The sequence below is a fragment of the Carassius carassius genome, chromosome 46 (genome assembly GCF_963082965.1).
Source record: "Carassius carassius chromosome 46, fCarCar2.1, whole genome shotgun sequence".
NCBI classification, from domain to species: Eukaryota; Metazoa; Chordata; class Actinopteri; order Cypriniformes; family Cyprinidae; genus Carassius; species Carassius carassius.
In genome coordinates, this window is record NC_081800.1 from 8,575,721 (window position 1) to 8,592,208 (window position 16,488).

The 16,488-nt window shown below is 37.8% G+C and overlaps 1 protein-coding gene across 3 annotated transcripts in view; it reads right to left on the reverse strand.

Annotated features, from left to right (window-relative positions):
- Positions 1–16,488, reverse strand: part of LOC132128944 (contactin-4-like) — a 76,716-nt gene that overhangs the window by 25,558 nt on the left and 34,670 nt on the right. For all 3 annotated transcript variants that reach the window (XM_059540356.1, XM_059540357.1, XM_059540355.1), the window contains exons 5-9: positions 16,163–16,258; positions 11,970–12,173; positions 11,768–11,870; positions 11,433–11,617; positions 9,596–9,735 (exon numbers count right to left, since the gene is read on the reverse strand). In XM_059540356.1, the coding sequence (XP_059396339.1) occupies positions 9,596–9,735; positions 11,433–11,617; positions 11,768–11,870; positions 11,970–12,173; positions 16,163–16,258 (728 nt within the window). The remainder of the gene's footprint in view (positions 1–9,595; positions 9,736–11,432; positions 11,618–11,767; positions 11,871–11,969; positions 12,174–16,162; positions 16,259–16,488) is intronic.

Consider the following 16,488-nt stretch of genomic DNA (forward strand, 5'->3'; position numbering starts at 1 on the left):
GCTCGTTAACAGTTAATGCACTCTGAATTAACATGAACTAACAGTGAACAACTGTATTAAGTTCCATTAACTGTATTAACATTAAGAATACTGTAATAAATGTATTGTTCAATGTTCGTTTATTTTAGTTAATACATTAACTTACATTAACTAATGGAACCTTATTGAAAAGTGTTACCTTAATATTAAATATCAAAACTTTTAAATATAATATTATTAATATTATATATATTCACTTATATGTAACAGAATCAGATATACGTTTTTTTTTTTTTTGGACAAATTATCCAAATAATGTATTGTCCTACAAAGCTATTATTATCAGAGCATATGAGCACAGCGTCATTGAAGGTGGCATCATTTTACCAGCGTTGCCCAGTTCAGCTCTACACCATGCTACATCACAGTAGCACTACTCTAACAGGAGCAAGTATACTGCATAGAAATATCCTGTCAGCGTTATTTGAGCGGACTCTGTTTTCTCGGTGAGCATTATAGAGCAGAATACTGAGTGGAGCGTCAAACTGCGCAGTGACGAGGAGAATGACACATGCTCGCTGAACACTGCCGGGCGGGGCGCATGCAATATATATATATATATATATCACGAGTTCACCCTTACATCTAATCTAAAGGCGAATAGTAGGCATATTTTGGCGTGCTGTCCTGGGGGAGTGGTCCAGGCCCGGAGCATAGCCCGAACCCGAATAACTCCCCCTATCCCTAATTTGGGATAAATAGATTAGAAGTGAGGAGTTGGGGTGGAGGAGGGATCCCGAAAAACTGTTGTGGGACAGGAGGTAGGAAGACTGGATATATATACGTTTGTGTGCTAGTTAAGATGATTAGCTAAACGAGATGCACCTGTGCCAAATTGGATGATTATCTGATCGTGCTCCTCCCGAACTTTGTTAATAAAACCACATTTCACGAGTTCACCCTTACATCTAATCTGAAGGCGAATATTAGGCATATTTTGGCGTGCTGTCCTGGGGGAGGGGTCCGGGCCCGGAGCATAGCCCGAACCCAAATAACTCCCCAAAAGAAGCTTAAAGGCATAGGACAGCAGCCAGAGAGCTTCCCCCCAAAATATGCGTGTTATATGCGGGGAGGAAAAATGCAGAGCGACCGGGAGAGCCCGTGCAGTTTTCGACGAGAGCTGCGGCTCGCAATGTCTTACCGGCAAGCCCACCGTGCCGCTTATGAGAGGAGCACGATGCCGGATATCAAAAAATGAAGGACTCTTGCTGCCTCCGAAGGGAGCTGCGGCTCTGCTGCACCGGAAGGGAGAGTTCCTCTTGTGGCTGAGTACGAGGCGCGGTTTGTTGCATCTGATGGAGGGCTCTCACTGCGACTGAAGGGAGCCAGCGGCTGTACCCCATCGGGAGGGAGATCCCTGGCTGCCATCGAGTATGCAACATAACTCGGACGGGGGGTTCACACTGCGACCGAAGGGAGCCGTTGGTCTGCTGCACCAGAAGGGAGAGCCCTGTCAGATGCTGAATAGGCAATGAGATTCAAGCCGCCTTTGGCGCGTCGGATGAAGGGCTCCTAATGCAACCGAAGGGAGCCAGCGGCTGTACCCCATCGGGAGGGAGATCCCTAGCCACCGTTGAGCATGCAACATAACTCTGGATATGAGGCATGATTTTAAGCGTCGGATGGAGGGTTCTCACAGCGACTAGAGGGGGCCACGTTCCTGCTGACGGGAGAGCCCTGTCCAATCCTGAACAAGCAGAAAAAACGCGACAGATTGAGGGACTCTCGCTGCGTCCGAAGGGAGCTGCGGCTCTGCTGCACTGAAAGGGAAAGTCCCCCTTTCGACTGAATAAGAGGCGTGGTTTGATGCATCGGATGGAGGGCTCCCTCTGTGACCGAAGGGAGCCAACGGCTCTGCTGCACCTGGAGGGAGATCCCCCGTCCACCGCCGAGCATGCATCATACTCAGAACGACAGACTGAAGAATGACACTGCAACCGAAGGGAGCCGATGGGTCTGCTGCACTGGTAGGGGAGCCCTGTCCGATGTGGAGTAGGCAAGAAAACGCGACTGATGGAGGGACTCTCGCTGCGTCCGAAGGGAGCTGCGGCTCTGCTGCACCGGAAGGGAGAGTCTCCCTTGCGACTGTATACGAGGCATAATTTGATGCATCGGTTGGAGGGTTGTCACAATGACCGAAGGGGGCCTGTGGCTCTGCTGCATCGGGAGGGAGAACCCTGTCCGCCGCTGAGCACGCAGCGCAACTCAATGACAGAAGAAAGGCTCACACTGCGACCGAAGGGAGCCACTGCCCTGCTGCACCGGAAGGGAGAGCCCTGTCCGATGCTGAATAGGCAAGGAGATTTTTTTTTTTAAATGTCTGATGAACAACAACCGAGGGCCTCTATCTGATTATGTGAGAGGCCCCTTTTGAGCTGCTTAAGTTTAGGGCTGAAACAATTCCTCGAGTAACTCGATTAGAAAAAATGATGTAGGCAAATTCCTCTGCCTCGAAGCCTCTTTTAATTTATTTTAAATCTCACATCAGGTTCTTTTGCAATGATTATTATTATTATTTATTTATTTATTTTTTTTAAATGTGACAACGCATTTTTGTTGGCGGAAGGAGACAAGCGCTGCGTTCGAAATCGCATACTGCAAAGATTCAGCATTATTTTGATTTGAAGGTGTAAAGAGAACGTCGTGGCATGTGTCCATTGCAAGATAGAGCTGGCATACCACGACTAGGTCATAAAAACGGAATTTCCAGTTTAACGCGGAATGGCACGGAATTTGCCAATTTTTTTAATGAATTAATCAAAATAGGTCATTGCACTTACATCAAATCATGATATGGACTAATATCTGTAAATATTAAGCCGGAACAGTCTATTTAAATGTAAATCCTGCATGTTCTGTGTGTCTCTGTTAATGAATGGAGCAGAAGCGCGACTTCCTTTATCACACACACTGAAGAGTGCGTGACGCTCGCGCTAATTTGTGCGTCTGCTGTCTCACTAAATAAGGACTTGAACACATAAACAACATCTCCAGAACTGCTCTGACAGTCACTTCATGAGCATTTGACCATTTGATTTAAGTAAAACTAGCATTACATCACATACACAGAACTGAAAAGGTACGTCAACCCATCAAAATAAAAGTCCGGTGTCCTGACATTTTATCCTACCTGTCAAATTTACTGCGCATGCGCACATCAAAATCGCATCAATATAATTAAGCAAAAACATTTTATCCTATTACTCGATTAATCGATGGAATTTTTGGTAGAATATTCGATTACTACATTTTTTGAACCAAAGTCGTTGATGAAGAGAGGGTCCAGTGCGAATTTAGATTGAGCGTTCCGGAATTGGAGATACCCAGCAAACATTTGGACGTCTTTTGACCGTTGAAAAGACGTCCGTCCGACACGTCCCGTCATGGTTGAAAAATAGTTCCAAAATGAAAGTTGAACCGATGTCTTTGACGTCTTCTGGACGTGAACTGCACGTCTTTTCTGCACGTCTCCTGGACGTCTAAATGCGTTGTCTTCTGGACGTCCAAATGCGTCGATTTCTGGACGTCGTCGTTTAAATGTTTAAATGCGTTGCTGCATAGTTTAAGTGTATGTATATATAAGCCTGCATATAAAATAATCACACACCCACTGTGTAACATCGTGAAAGGCAATCAATTATGTCTTGAGGTTTAACACATCTTGACAAAAGTTCTAGATCGGTCCAGTCAGACCTGAACGTCCATAAAACATCTTAATCAAGTGTACATCACAAACAATAACACATTATTTGTGGACATATGCAAAAAAGAAGCATGTTCTGATTTAGCACATTTTATTGTTTTTGAACAGTTTAGCATCTGTTAACCAAACTATACCAATTACAAAATACTGAATTATTATATAAAGGGATAGTTTACCCAAAAATGAAAATTCTGTCACTTACTCACCCTCATGTTTCAAACCTGTATACCTTTCTATGTTCTGACGATATTGTTTTCACGTTTGCTTTACTGGGTCAATGACAAATAAGAATCTTCAAGATGATTAAAATCTATTTAAAAAATTAGTTTTTCAATGTAATCTTTGTATCCATTTTGTTTTCAGGCCTACCATTTTCGTCAGAAATATGATTTAATGAGGGTCATCACTGAATAAAAAGTGCTGAAATACTCAATCTTGAAGTCCATTATTATTGTCAAAAATTTATATTTTCGCAGAATTTGTTTATTAATGTATTTATTAATTGCATTTATTTTTAAATACTTTAATCATATAAATAAGATTAAGAATATTATATTTGAACGTGGCATAACCACCTTGCAGGAGCCATTGTTGTCATGTGACAAGAAAATCATAAAACATAGAAGACCCTCATCATAAAATATGTTTGAAATCATTGCTATTTATAAAATCAAAGTAGCGTAAATGATGTTAAACTGTATAGAACTGACATGAATTCAAATATTACATTTCTGAGAATGTGTTCACTTGTTTTCGACTAAAATGTTAAAAGATGATTTCTTTTTATCATGTCTTTATTAATCTTGTCATTGACTTACACAGTTGTCTTATAAACACAAAGATATTTGGAAGAATATTTGTAACCAAGCAGATCTCACAATCCATTAACTGCCATTGAAGAAAAAATTATTATGATCGTAACATGAGGGTGAGAAAATTATGACAATTTTCATTTTTGGATGAACTATCCCTGATATGAACTAACACATTACAGTTGTTTGGCTCATTTCTTGTAACCTCCACCCTCAGCTCTTCCTGGAGCGAGCTTCATGTGTTCTGCCATCGCTGCATCAGTCTCAGAGACTCTACCTCTTCACAGCATCTGAGGGAAGAGAATATATTTATTTTTAAAATAAATAAAATAAAAAATTTGAGATAAATGACATGCACTTATTTTCAAAATATCTTTATGGTCTACAGCTAAAAAAAATTATAATAAAATAAATAAAAAACCTTGGAACAAGATGAATGAATCATGAATGAAACATTAGAAAAGGGTAATCAACATGCATTAGATTTTATTTTTATTGTATAAAAGATGTTGTGTTTTAATGTGTTGCCGTTGAGAAACACCCTTAACTGGGTGTGTAACTGTGAGAAAGTGAACAGGACATAACTTTTAGCCTACTAACGTAAGCGAATTTTAGCCATACTCAGTGAATTTCAGTTGACAACGTGGGCATCATTTCTCTCGGTTCCTTCGTGTCAAACAAGTAAAACTCAAGCACGTTAATCAAATAATACAAACTTACCCAACAGTAGATTTTATATAATATATATCGATACATCTCCCTCCTCTAGTCCTCTTCGAGTCCTCTCCTCGTGGTTGCCTGCTGGATGTTCCAGAGATCTCGCGAGATAATCTATCCTATCGCGGGATTGTGTAATATCTTTTTTTTTTTTTTTTTTTTGACTTTTTTTTTAAATTTTATTTAACAAAATGCACAGGGGATACAGAATCAAGCACAAAAAATAAAAAATAATACAGTACACTCAGAGTAAAGCAAGGCAGTAGATAAGGGATAGTCTACTAAAAAAAAACAATTCACAAAAGATTCATAGACATTACAAATACAAAAGATAAAAATATATTACTATGTTTTGTGTCTACATCTTGGCAGCACCGTTTTGGCAATTATATAGAACTCAGACCGAAATGGTGACCGGATATATATCTGTTTTACATGTATATGCATAGATTCCATAAAAATAATAACAACGAATACATAAAACAGGTTGAAATGATGACTAAATTGTAGCATGGCAATCACTTGACCACACTGGGCAGTTTGTGATTATAATTTATTTAAACAAGATAAAGTAAATATATTTACTTTGTATTAAAAAAAAAATGTTTTCCTGCTAGTCTTGCTTGGAGTCTTTTCACAACCGTGACAAGACGTGTAAAAGACGTCAATGGACGTCTATTCACAACCTCTTTAAAACCTCTTAAAAACTACTTGGTGCACTTAAATTAATTATTGCAGTATTAATCAAGGTGTAAGCACAGCTTTTGCATATTCCACAAGGATTTCATAGAGGGTCACGATGGACGTGTAATGCACGTGTAAAAGACGTCAAATAGTGACGTCCTCTCACAACCGATTCACAACACGGGTAAATATTGAACTACACGCAGCTAAAAGTCAAAGTAACAATTATACATGCAACCCCATAGAACTATAGACATGTACAAACATATCTGAATGCATTTTTAGGAAATGTTCTGTGTTACATATTTCTACCGATTTATGCCGTCCTACCGCGACTATTTTTTATCCTACCGTCGCCGTCGGACCAATATTTGCTGTGTAAAAGCGAGCCTGATGAGGTTGAATTGGAGAATGGACATAAAATTATTATTATTTTTATTTTATTTTATTTATTTATTTTTTTTTTTTTTTGAGGCTCCTGCAGGAGCGAGAACTGCTGCGGCAGTAGGGAAGGATGGAAAGGGCTCCTGCGGGAGCAGACACTGCTGCGGCAGTGGTGAAATATAGGTAGAGGATCCTGCGGGAGCAGACACTGCTGCGGCAGTGGTGAAATATAGGTAGAGGCTCCTGCGGGAGCGGACACTGCTACGGCAGTGAGGAAAAAACAGAAAAGGCTCCTGCGGGAGCGGGCAATGCTGCAGCGGTGGGGAGATACAGATAAGGCTCCTGCGGAAGGGGACACTGCTGCGGCAGTGGAGAGATATGGAAAAAAGGCTCCTGCAGGGGCGGGCACTGCTGGGATGGCTGAAGTGAGGATTGACCGTTAGAGATAGATAGGGCATGTTAGGAGAGTTAGCTATGGTAGATAAGGAGTTTGAGTGAAAGGGGATGGGCTGGCGTTAGAGGGGTTGGCTGAAGAGGGTTTGGTTAATTTTTATTTATTTTTTTTTATATATATTCGGTCTGACCACTAATAGGTCTTGGTACCCTCTGCCTTCTGGCAAATCTGGAGCTGGAGGCCACTGAACAGAAAAATGGTTGGTAGCATGAGGGAGCGGAAGAGTTGAGGGCGCATTTACAAATGGAGGCGGCCTCACGTTTGCTTCAGCTGCTGTAGCTGTGGGTCGTGGGAAGGGGCTGGGGTGTGTGATGTTTTGAAGAACCTTTGTAGCCTGCACTGCTAGCAGAGGCAGCCTTATGCTAATGGCTGCTACGTGAGCTGGAGGACGCTGAAAAGAAAAGGGGGTTAGAAGTAACAGGATGGAAATACTGGGATGTGCAGGCCCATGTTGCAAGTAAAAGTAGCTTCGTGCTTGCTTCGGCTGCTGTAGTTGTTGGCTAATTTGACAATTGCTCAAACCATGTCTGAATTAATACGATCCTGTTGGAAAATCATCTTTTCCTCTCGTTTTGGCCTTCAGGCCTTTTTTAAACGGCCTCCAGAGCAAATAAATTTGGGATGCTGTTTTCCCGTTGTAGTATGGACTGTGGAAACAGAGGCTTTTGAAACGATGTAGCATGTTTAGTTTTGTAAACCATTGTACCAATAGACATGTCCATAGCAGTAACGTTAATTGCAGTAATGTGATATTCAAATTCAAGCGGTTTCTAAAGATATTTACTTTGCATGCTTTTCATATTACAGTCCTAAAAAGACAATATAAAATTTACTCACACTTGCTGTCCTGCGGCCAAACACGAGGGTAGTTGCGTTTTTTGAAAAATTCTGAGTAATCATGCCAGTAAATGGTGAAATATGTCCCTAAATAATTGATCCTGCCAGAATAATTGCATGAAACTTATGTCTGTATCATCTGCGTGAGGTTTAAACATGCACAGTAAAGCAAATGTAATGTCTTTAGACATTTCAGTGTGGATGACAACTCTGGAAAAATGCCTTTGCTTCGTGGTTAAAAATTGGCATCGTCATCCGAGTTAAGTCATAACGTCGTTTAACAATCTTTAGCATCTTCATAATCGCATTCTATATATAAAGTCTATTTAAATTGTTCAGATGAGCAAAGCACGAGGTTTTCTTGCATAATTAGCATTTTAATTGTTTTGTCAGACAGTTCATATATTGGTCTATATATTCACGTTCATAAATCGGGGATTAAACGTGGAATTATGTTTTGTATGCTAAATATGTAAACAAGCATGTGTGCACAGTACCTATAACTGCGCTTTGCATTTTGCAATATTGACATGCTAAATGGCTAACTGACCCGGTTTACTCTCATCAATTTAAAGATAATATAAGATATGATAAGATATGTACGAGTTCATGGCGTTTACAAACGACATGTATCCGTTTAATCAACTCAATATGTATACCGGTTTAGTCCTTTTGTTCACGAATGAGAGCTCTCTATCTCTTTGAGACTCATATGAAACTCGCTCAGTGTGGATGACAACTCTGGAAAACTCTTCATAAATGAGAGTAAACCGAGAACGATTCGTTCGCCTAAAAGATTCGTTCAAAAAAATGATTCTTTCATAAACGACACATCACTACAACGCACGGTCTTCGCTGCTAGTGGAGGCAGCATCGAACTGCGCCACGGCCGAAAAAGCGAGAGAGTCTTGCTGCGGTGAGAACTGGGGCACGGCCCGGGCTGTTTGAAAGCCTGCTGCTGGTGCGATCCAGCATTATAAGAGAGCCCGGTCCTGGTGGGACAATTGTGTTGTCGAGTGAGGCAAGCTCGGGGATTAGCACGATCTTTTGGCCACAACGTGTGGCTTGGTGAGAAGAGCAGCTGACGCGATGATGCTTGTTGGTGTTCAGCGGCCGTGATTGGAGGGGTAGGAGTGCAAAAAGCGCCATATCTGAAAAAAATCCCCGGTATAGATATCTTCATCGGAAGGAAGATTGGGCCTGTGATAAGATGACAGACAGAGCGAACAGAATGCTGACAAACCGTCCAACGCTGAAAAACTGTTGTGGGAGAGGAGGTAGGAAGACTGGATATATATACGCTTGTGTGCTAGTTAAGATGATTAGCTAAACGAGATGCACCTGTGCCAAATTGGATGATTATCTGATCGTGCTCCTCCCGAACTTTGTTAATAAAACCACATATTATTATTATGTAGCCTATATTCGCTTCGCATTTTCAGCCGTTTTTCTCTTTCGGCTGAAATTTTTTCGCTGCCAAATTTTTTATTTATTGTTTTTGCTGATTTTATTATTCTACCAAATAGTAGCTATAATCAAACGTCGATACTTGGCATCTGTGTATCGATACAGTATTGCCACAGAAAAAAATCAAGATCGATTTTTCCCCTCACCCCTACTAATTAGGTCAAAATAAATAAATTAATGGACAAAACACAGATTGTCCGATTTACTTATCATTTATGATCTAAACAATATTGTGTTTGTCTGCTTAACTTGATTTATATGCTTTCGATTACGTGAACCAATCAAGAACTCTAAAATTATTTTTGACGTTGAAATAATTGAAACTGTAGTTCTCAGCATGTCTTGCATGAGACTTAATGGGGAGAAGAAAAATTCAGAACTTAAGTATATTTTTTTAAAGAAATATATTCTGTTCTGTTGGGATTTCCTTCTAAGCTTCCCGAATCTGCTAACTTGCTCTTCAGCTGCACTAAAGATAAAGCAAACTGCATCACCCACCTCAAAGGACTCAAGCGGCTCTCCGTTCTTCAGCCACCTATAGGAAGGTTTGGGTTTGGCGCTCGCCTTACACTCCAACAGTAGAGATTCATCAATAGCTTTCTGCACGTCCTGAGGCTTCTCCACCAGATGAGGGGGCGCTGAGATCCATCAATAAACACAATCACACACAGCGAGATATCATAACCTCACAAAGAGCTGCTGATAAAAATGAATTTTCCACAGCTCCCAGAATCCCAGACACACTTAGAGTTGGTTATTGATTAGCCACTGGTAGGAATCAGTAAACCAACCAAGTAGTTTATGAGCCAATTAAGGAACAAATCCCGTTATTCATCAATCAACATGGCATTAGAATGAGAGAAAAAGCACAATACTGTATGAATAATTTACAAAGACATTTAGTAAACCGCAGTCACACTGAGCACATAGCTTTTGTTAAATGAGGGTCAGATTTGATTGATCTTTAGCCTGTATTTGGTATATTGTTTTAATTTGAATACTGCTTTGAGGAACATCACACACCCTTCCCAAACATGCACAAATTACTCAATGTGACTTATTCAGTGTGACTTGCCAAGGCTTAACTTGTCTTTTAAAATGAGAGAGAAAGGAGAATAAATCACATCATATAGTGCAAACGTGGACAAAATAGCATGCTTTATATGTATCAGTCACACTGCTGGAGCTCAAAGTTTTGATTTTGGCCATTATGTTATAAACAACAGTGACCCACATTGATTATTCTATAGCTCCAGCAGCAGTGATAGATGGACAGTAAAGTCCATGGGAGGTTATAGATTTTTACCTGTCAAATAATTGTAATGACAAATAATTACCACATACAGGGATACTCATGAAAATCTTACATACCGGTTATAAAACATCATGGGGTTATAAATTAAACAAACAGTATTGATCAGTGATAAACTCAAATATATAAGCATTCCTAAAAGCATATTGATTGTGTATATGTCTGATTATGGAAAGTGTGTAAAATCAAAAAGCGTTCACCATTCTATATCATTGAATATACAGTACAGTGTGTGTGTATATATATATATATATAGTAATTCTTTTGTGTTTGTGCCATTTTTATGTATTCATGTTTTTATTTATTTTCTTATTTGTAAATTTTTTTTAAGTTTGAAAAATTTACAAAAACATTGGAAAAAAATGTATTGCTACTTTTTGTCTCACAATTCTAACTTTTTTCCCCCAAACAATTCTGAGTTCACTTTTTATCCGCCACGTAATAAAATATATTTTACTTTTTTTTCATACACTTTTCTTCTCAGAATTGCAAAAAATAAATTCACATCTTGCAATTCTGAGTCTATATCTTGCACTTCAAAATTTTGTTTTGCAATTTATAAATCACAGTTCTGATTCTGAAAAGACTAAATTTTGAGAGAAAAAAAAATCTGAATTGTGAGATTAAAAAGTTTTTTGTTGTTAAGTGTTTTTTTTCAATCTGTGGCAGAAATAAACTTCATTACAAAGCACACAAAATAAAACTGAAATGTAAAACTTACATATTTAAGTTAAAACTTAATCTATAAAAACCATATAGATTAAAAAATGTCAAAAACACAACATGGAAACACAAAATGACTAAAACTTTACTAAACTCGAAATCTAAAAAATAAAAATATTAACAAAAACTATAATAGTATATCTACAAGTAGTTGAACAAGTATATCCTTTTTATTCCATGCAAAGAAAAAATAAATAAATAAAATAAACCATTCAGGTTTTGAAGATTTTCAAACTTGGCTAAACTGTTCCTTCAAAAGAAAAGTAAATTTATTTCATCCTTGAAACATTTCTGCCCTACCATAGAAGGAGAGTCGCCCCTTCACTGTGTTTTTGCCTCTGGAGTTCTCAGCCATGCATTCGAATGGCCCTGCGTCTTCCTGTTGGAAATAAGGGATCTCCAACACACCACTGGATTTGTTAACATCCACTTTTCTGGGAAAAGGAACTCCGTCTGGTCTTCTCCAAGTGATAGCAGGTACTGGACTGTAAGCAAAAGGTAAAGTTGATTGTTTAATGAGCTATATTTCTCTTTAAATAATAACTGCAAAAGAAACCCAGTTTCTATATCAGTGAGCTGCTTTTAGTATATTGTGTAAGCAGACTCTTACAGAAAATATTAACTTTAATATTTACTTTCCCAAAGCAAAGCACTCCAGTTTGACTGTCAACCCTTTGGCAACAGCCAAAACTTCTGGAAACTGGATCTCAATTTTTGGCTCATATTCTCCCATAATGCCTTTAACACAAAAAAGGGTGATTATTTCCTATTAAAACATGTTTAAAAACAACATATGAGTCATTTTTATGAGCTGAATACATATTGTAAGACCATCACCATCACTGCGGAGTACAAGTGGCGTGGGAGGTCCCTGAACTCTGCTTTGGGTCACAGTGTTAGTCACGACACAGGTGTAGTTTCCCACGTCTGATGGCTCTACTTTAGCGATGTACAGGTTGCCTGTTTTCTGTGACACAAAGCGCCGTGTGTCTTGCTTCACGAATGAGGGGTATTCATTGAAGATCCAGGAAAAGGTCAACTCTGTAGGAAAATCAAGAGATGAGACTTGCCTCTACTGCACTACATGCTTTGAAGTTTTCAAAAACTTTAAGTGAATATAATACTATTCCATTTCAGAAATCCAGCGATTTGAGTAAACAATCACACAACCTTAAGCATGATTTTCATTGTACATGATAAAGTGGTAACTCTTTACAATAAGGTTCCATTTATTAATACTTGTTAACTAATTTAGTTAACATTAACTTTTAAATGATTAATTCATCTCAGTGGTTAATGTTACGTTCAATACTTAGAAATAGATTATTAAAACAAAAAGTTGTTTCTGTCCATCCCCCTATCCATCCATCCATCATCCATCAATCAATCTAACCTTCCAATTTACATCTACCCATCCATTGGTTCTTCCATCGATCTTACATAGATGGATCCTGGCCAGGATGTATATTGCCTAAAATATCCAGGTTTTGGCTGTTTGCGCTGCGCAGATCTATCGGTTATGACATCTGTGATAGCTATAGAGAGCAGAAGCTCCTTATGCTTCCGAATCGCTCTTGCAGTACTTTGATGTCAAACACTGATTGGTCTGCGCAGCGCTACTTCAAGTTGAATGAACACACATAATATTAATCCGTATTTGCATTGCTTTGACCGTTCTCTGTAAATCCCACCTTCTCACGTGCCAAGATTGGCTGATTATGTACAATGCCTGCACATTACTGGTCACGCTAGTTTTCTATCAGTACCTTCAGCTTGAATGAAAACAGGAAAACAAAGCCAAATATAGAAATCCTGGCCAGGATGTGTCCAGTAAAAATGGAATGCATAGCCACCCTAATTTTCCATCCATCCATCCATCCATCCAGTTAATCAAAAGTTAACTTTTATCATAACTGTAATAATATATTATAATACATGTTATGGCATGGTCTTTTAACTCAAATCCACCTTTGTAATTTATTTACACAAGAAACTCAGGACAACACAGGAATATAAAAGGACACACTGGCTGTCTATGTTATGAGGTGTGAGCATCTTTAAACCAATAAAAAGACTGGAAAAATAAAACTTGAGTGCTTAATTAAAAAAGGATCTGATCTTTGTAGAATCCAGGTTAAGTCCTGTTTTTTTTCTGTTTTTTTTGATGATGGATCCAGAAAAAACAAGTGATTTTAGCCTTTGGTAAGTTTTAAAAGGTTTGTCTCCATTAAAGCAATAAGGTCTGATGTGTTTGTCAGCCCAACACTAAAAACAGTAATCAAGACTGCAGGGGACAGACAAGAACAACACTAATGTAGCACAGCTGTGCTATACTACTCATCTCAGGCAACGCTTACTGATGAGAAAGTACAGACCAGCTGAGAATAAACCACTTTTATACTTAAAGGGACTGCTGGTCCCCATTGACTTAGTATGGGGGGGGGGGGGGATCACAATGCACATCAATGTAATAACCTTTCCTGTGGCCCTTTTTAAAAATGCCCTGTTTTTTCCAAGTTCAACATGTTCTGTTCTGAAAGTGTCAACAATCTAAGTGATGACATAAGAAAGGTCTAGTAATCAGCCTATTCAGGGTTTCTTAAGTGTGGCACTCACTGAATTAACAGCAAAGAGCAAATACAAAAAGTTTGGTTCACATAACATTTAACTTGTGCTCTGTAGTAAGCCACTTAAGGGAACTAACAACAGTGCAAAAAGGAGGTAATATGTGTTTATGCTGTTATATGGGCAGTGAGGTTGAAAAGCCTTTATGCTTTAAGCTAATTACAGTGAACCATAATTGCTGGTTGAGAGGCGGTTAATAGGAACAAACAGTAGAAACTGCCTAGAGCAAAATCTCTCTGAACAGGTAACATCTGCACATATGATAACTTTGAATGAGACTCTCATAAGGCGCAACATAAAGTTTAGGAATAAGATTATTAATAAACATACTAAATTGTCATTGATCTTCATTTTTACTTTGCCACTCTAATAAAGACTATGGAATGCAATTCATCCATCCATTCTCCAAACCGCTTATCCTACAGTATGTAGAGTCACAGAGAAGCCTATCCCAGCAGATGAAATTATATGTTGGCAGAAATTAAACATTATTGTCCTATTTTCTATCATTAAGTAGAATTATATCATAGACATGAGAGGTAATGTACAGTCAGGCAGTAATTATTATCAGACCTTATATAACCATGAAAGGTTTTATTTAGCAATAATAACTGGCTGGGTGTTCATTATCCTGCTATTACATGGCTACTTGCTAAATAAATAAATGAATGGACATATTTATTTGTTTTGAAATTATTTATTGTGTGAAAATAATTAGACAACCGAATGAAAACTGTATAACAGTAGCACACATACTGTAAGATGAAAACTGGTTGTCTGTTACAGTTTAGCGGTCATTCAAGAAAGAATGAAGTTTAGACCGGGGCATCACTAGGCCCTTTTAAGGGGGGCTTCAGCTTCTGTGAACATCAGAGAGTACAAGGTCTGTGTGTGCATTTATTGATAGATTGCTATGATATGACATCTGCATCGGTGCAGTTCTTGTAATTGCAGTTTGCATAATGTTACTGGACCAATATATGGTTCGGTTTCTCATCCAATACCAATACTGTATGTCTTCGCTGCGTTCACCTTCAGGTTCACCTCGGTTTTTTCTTCCAACAAAAATGAACCAATTAATACCCATGAAAACATACTTTAGAAAACGATCATGATTTATTTTAATTAACTTTTTAAGATTTAAAACATATTATTGTGTATTTCGGCATTACATTATGCAGCCATGCATGGAAATAAATAAAGACACACATTGTCTGAAAGCACTAAATGGCACAGAGAGAGAAACATCATGGAGTTATTTTGTTTGTATTTAGTGATAATGAATCATTAGTGTATCATGATACATATATTAGAGTAAGAGTAAAGGGATTTGTAATTTTTTAAATAGTTGATTTATAGAAGTGGCAAATTGATAATTCATGTTGTTATTTTTAATAAATATAAATAAATATAGAACAGAATAAATATATCGCCAATAGACAATTACATTAATACATGTTTTGTCGATATTCTTAATGAATATTAGCTGGTTAGTTAAATGATTTGAAATAAAATTTTCAGGGTGCAGCTTGATGTATAACCAACCATATTGTTGATTAGAAAGGCTAAAAAGCTAAAACAAAATTATATATATATATATATATATATATATATATATATATATATATATATATATATATATATATATATATATATATATATATAATTGTAGATGGATATACATTTTTTTTTTCTTGTTGTGTGGGAGTAGGTCTTCAAATGAGCAACAATCAGGTAAGAATAGAACATAGACAGCCTCTCACACAATACCACTGTGTTCCCAAAATTCATTGCAGTCATTGAACCCTTATGTTGTTTTAATTGTCTGCCAATGTCCACATACATTTCATAAGAAAAAGCAGTGGTATTGTCAAAGGCTAAACATGAATGTCCTAATAATGAATCAGGAAGTCTTCATTGTAAAAAAAAAAAAAAAGGAAAAAAAAAAATTCTACATTCCCAATTTTCTAGTGACTGGTCACATCTAAATTTAAAAAAAAAAAAAAAAAAATATATATATATATATATATATTTTTTTTTTTTACAGTGTTGTATATGGCTCAGTCAGTACTCCTACTCCCATATATGAAATACAGGGAATACAATGGAATAGTGGATTGCAATAAGGTTAGTAGTAAACAACCCTACCCTAATGGTCAAATAATATTTTTTTAATCATACCCTTATTGGAGGCTGAGCCCTGCTAAAATAAAAATAAGAATCGCCCCTGGTTTAGACTGAAAAATCTCACAACTTACAAATCAGAATCAGGTATTCCAACGAGCCATGTAATATATTTTGTCATTTCATTTGCCATGTCCAACTTTTTGTTTCTCTCTCAGGATTGCCATTGACCACTGAAAAACTCATTAGTCAGCCAAAAAATAGACAATAAAATGCCTCACCTCCCATATGCGCTGGAGGGCCACAGAGAAGAACCACACCTTGCCCCTCTCTGACACTCACTGGACTTCTCCTCTGGGTTTTAAACTCCTCCAGATCTGTTGAAAAATGTCAAATATAAGAAAAAAAGACAGAAATGAGCAATCTTGGTCATACATAACAATTTAATCTTGAGTACTCTTTAATAATAGTTAAATTTAATGACATTGTGTACTGTTTTAAACAAAAAGAGAATAATATATCATGGAGTCTAGAACAAAAATGGTTTACACAAAAAAAGATTTCATTGTTTGCTTGTCTTCATGATGTTCCAGACTTTCTTTCTTTT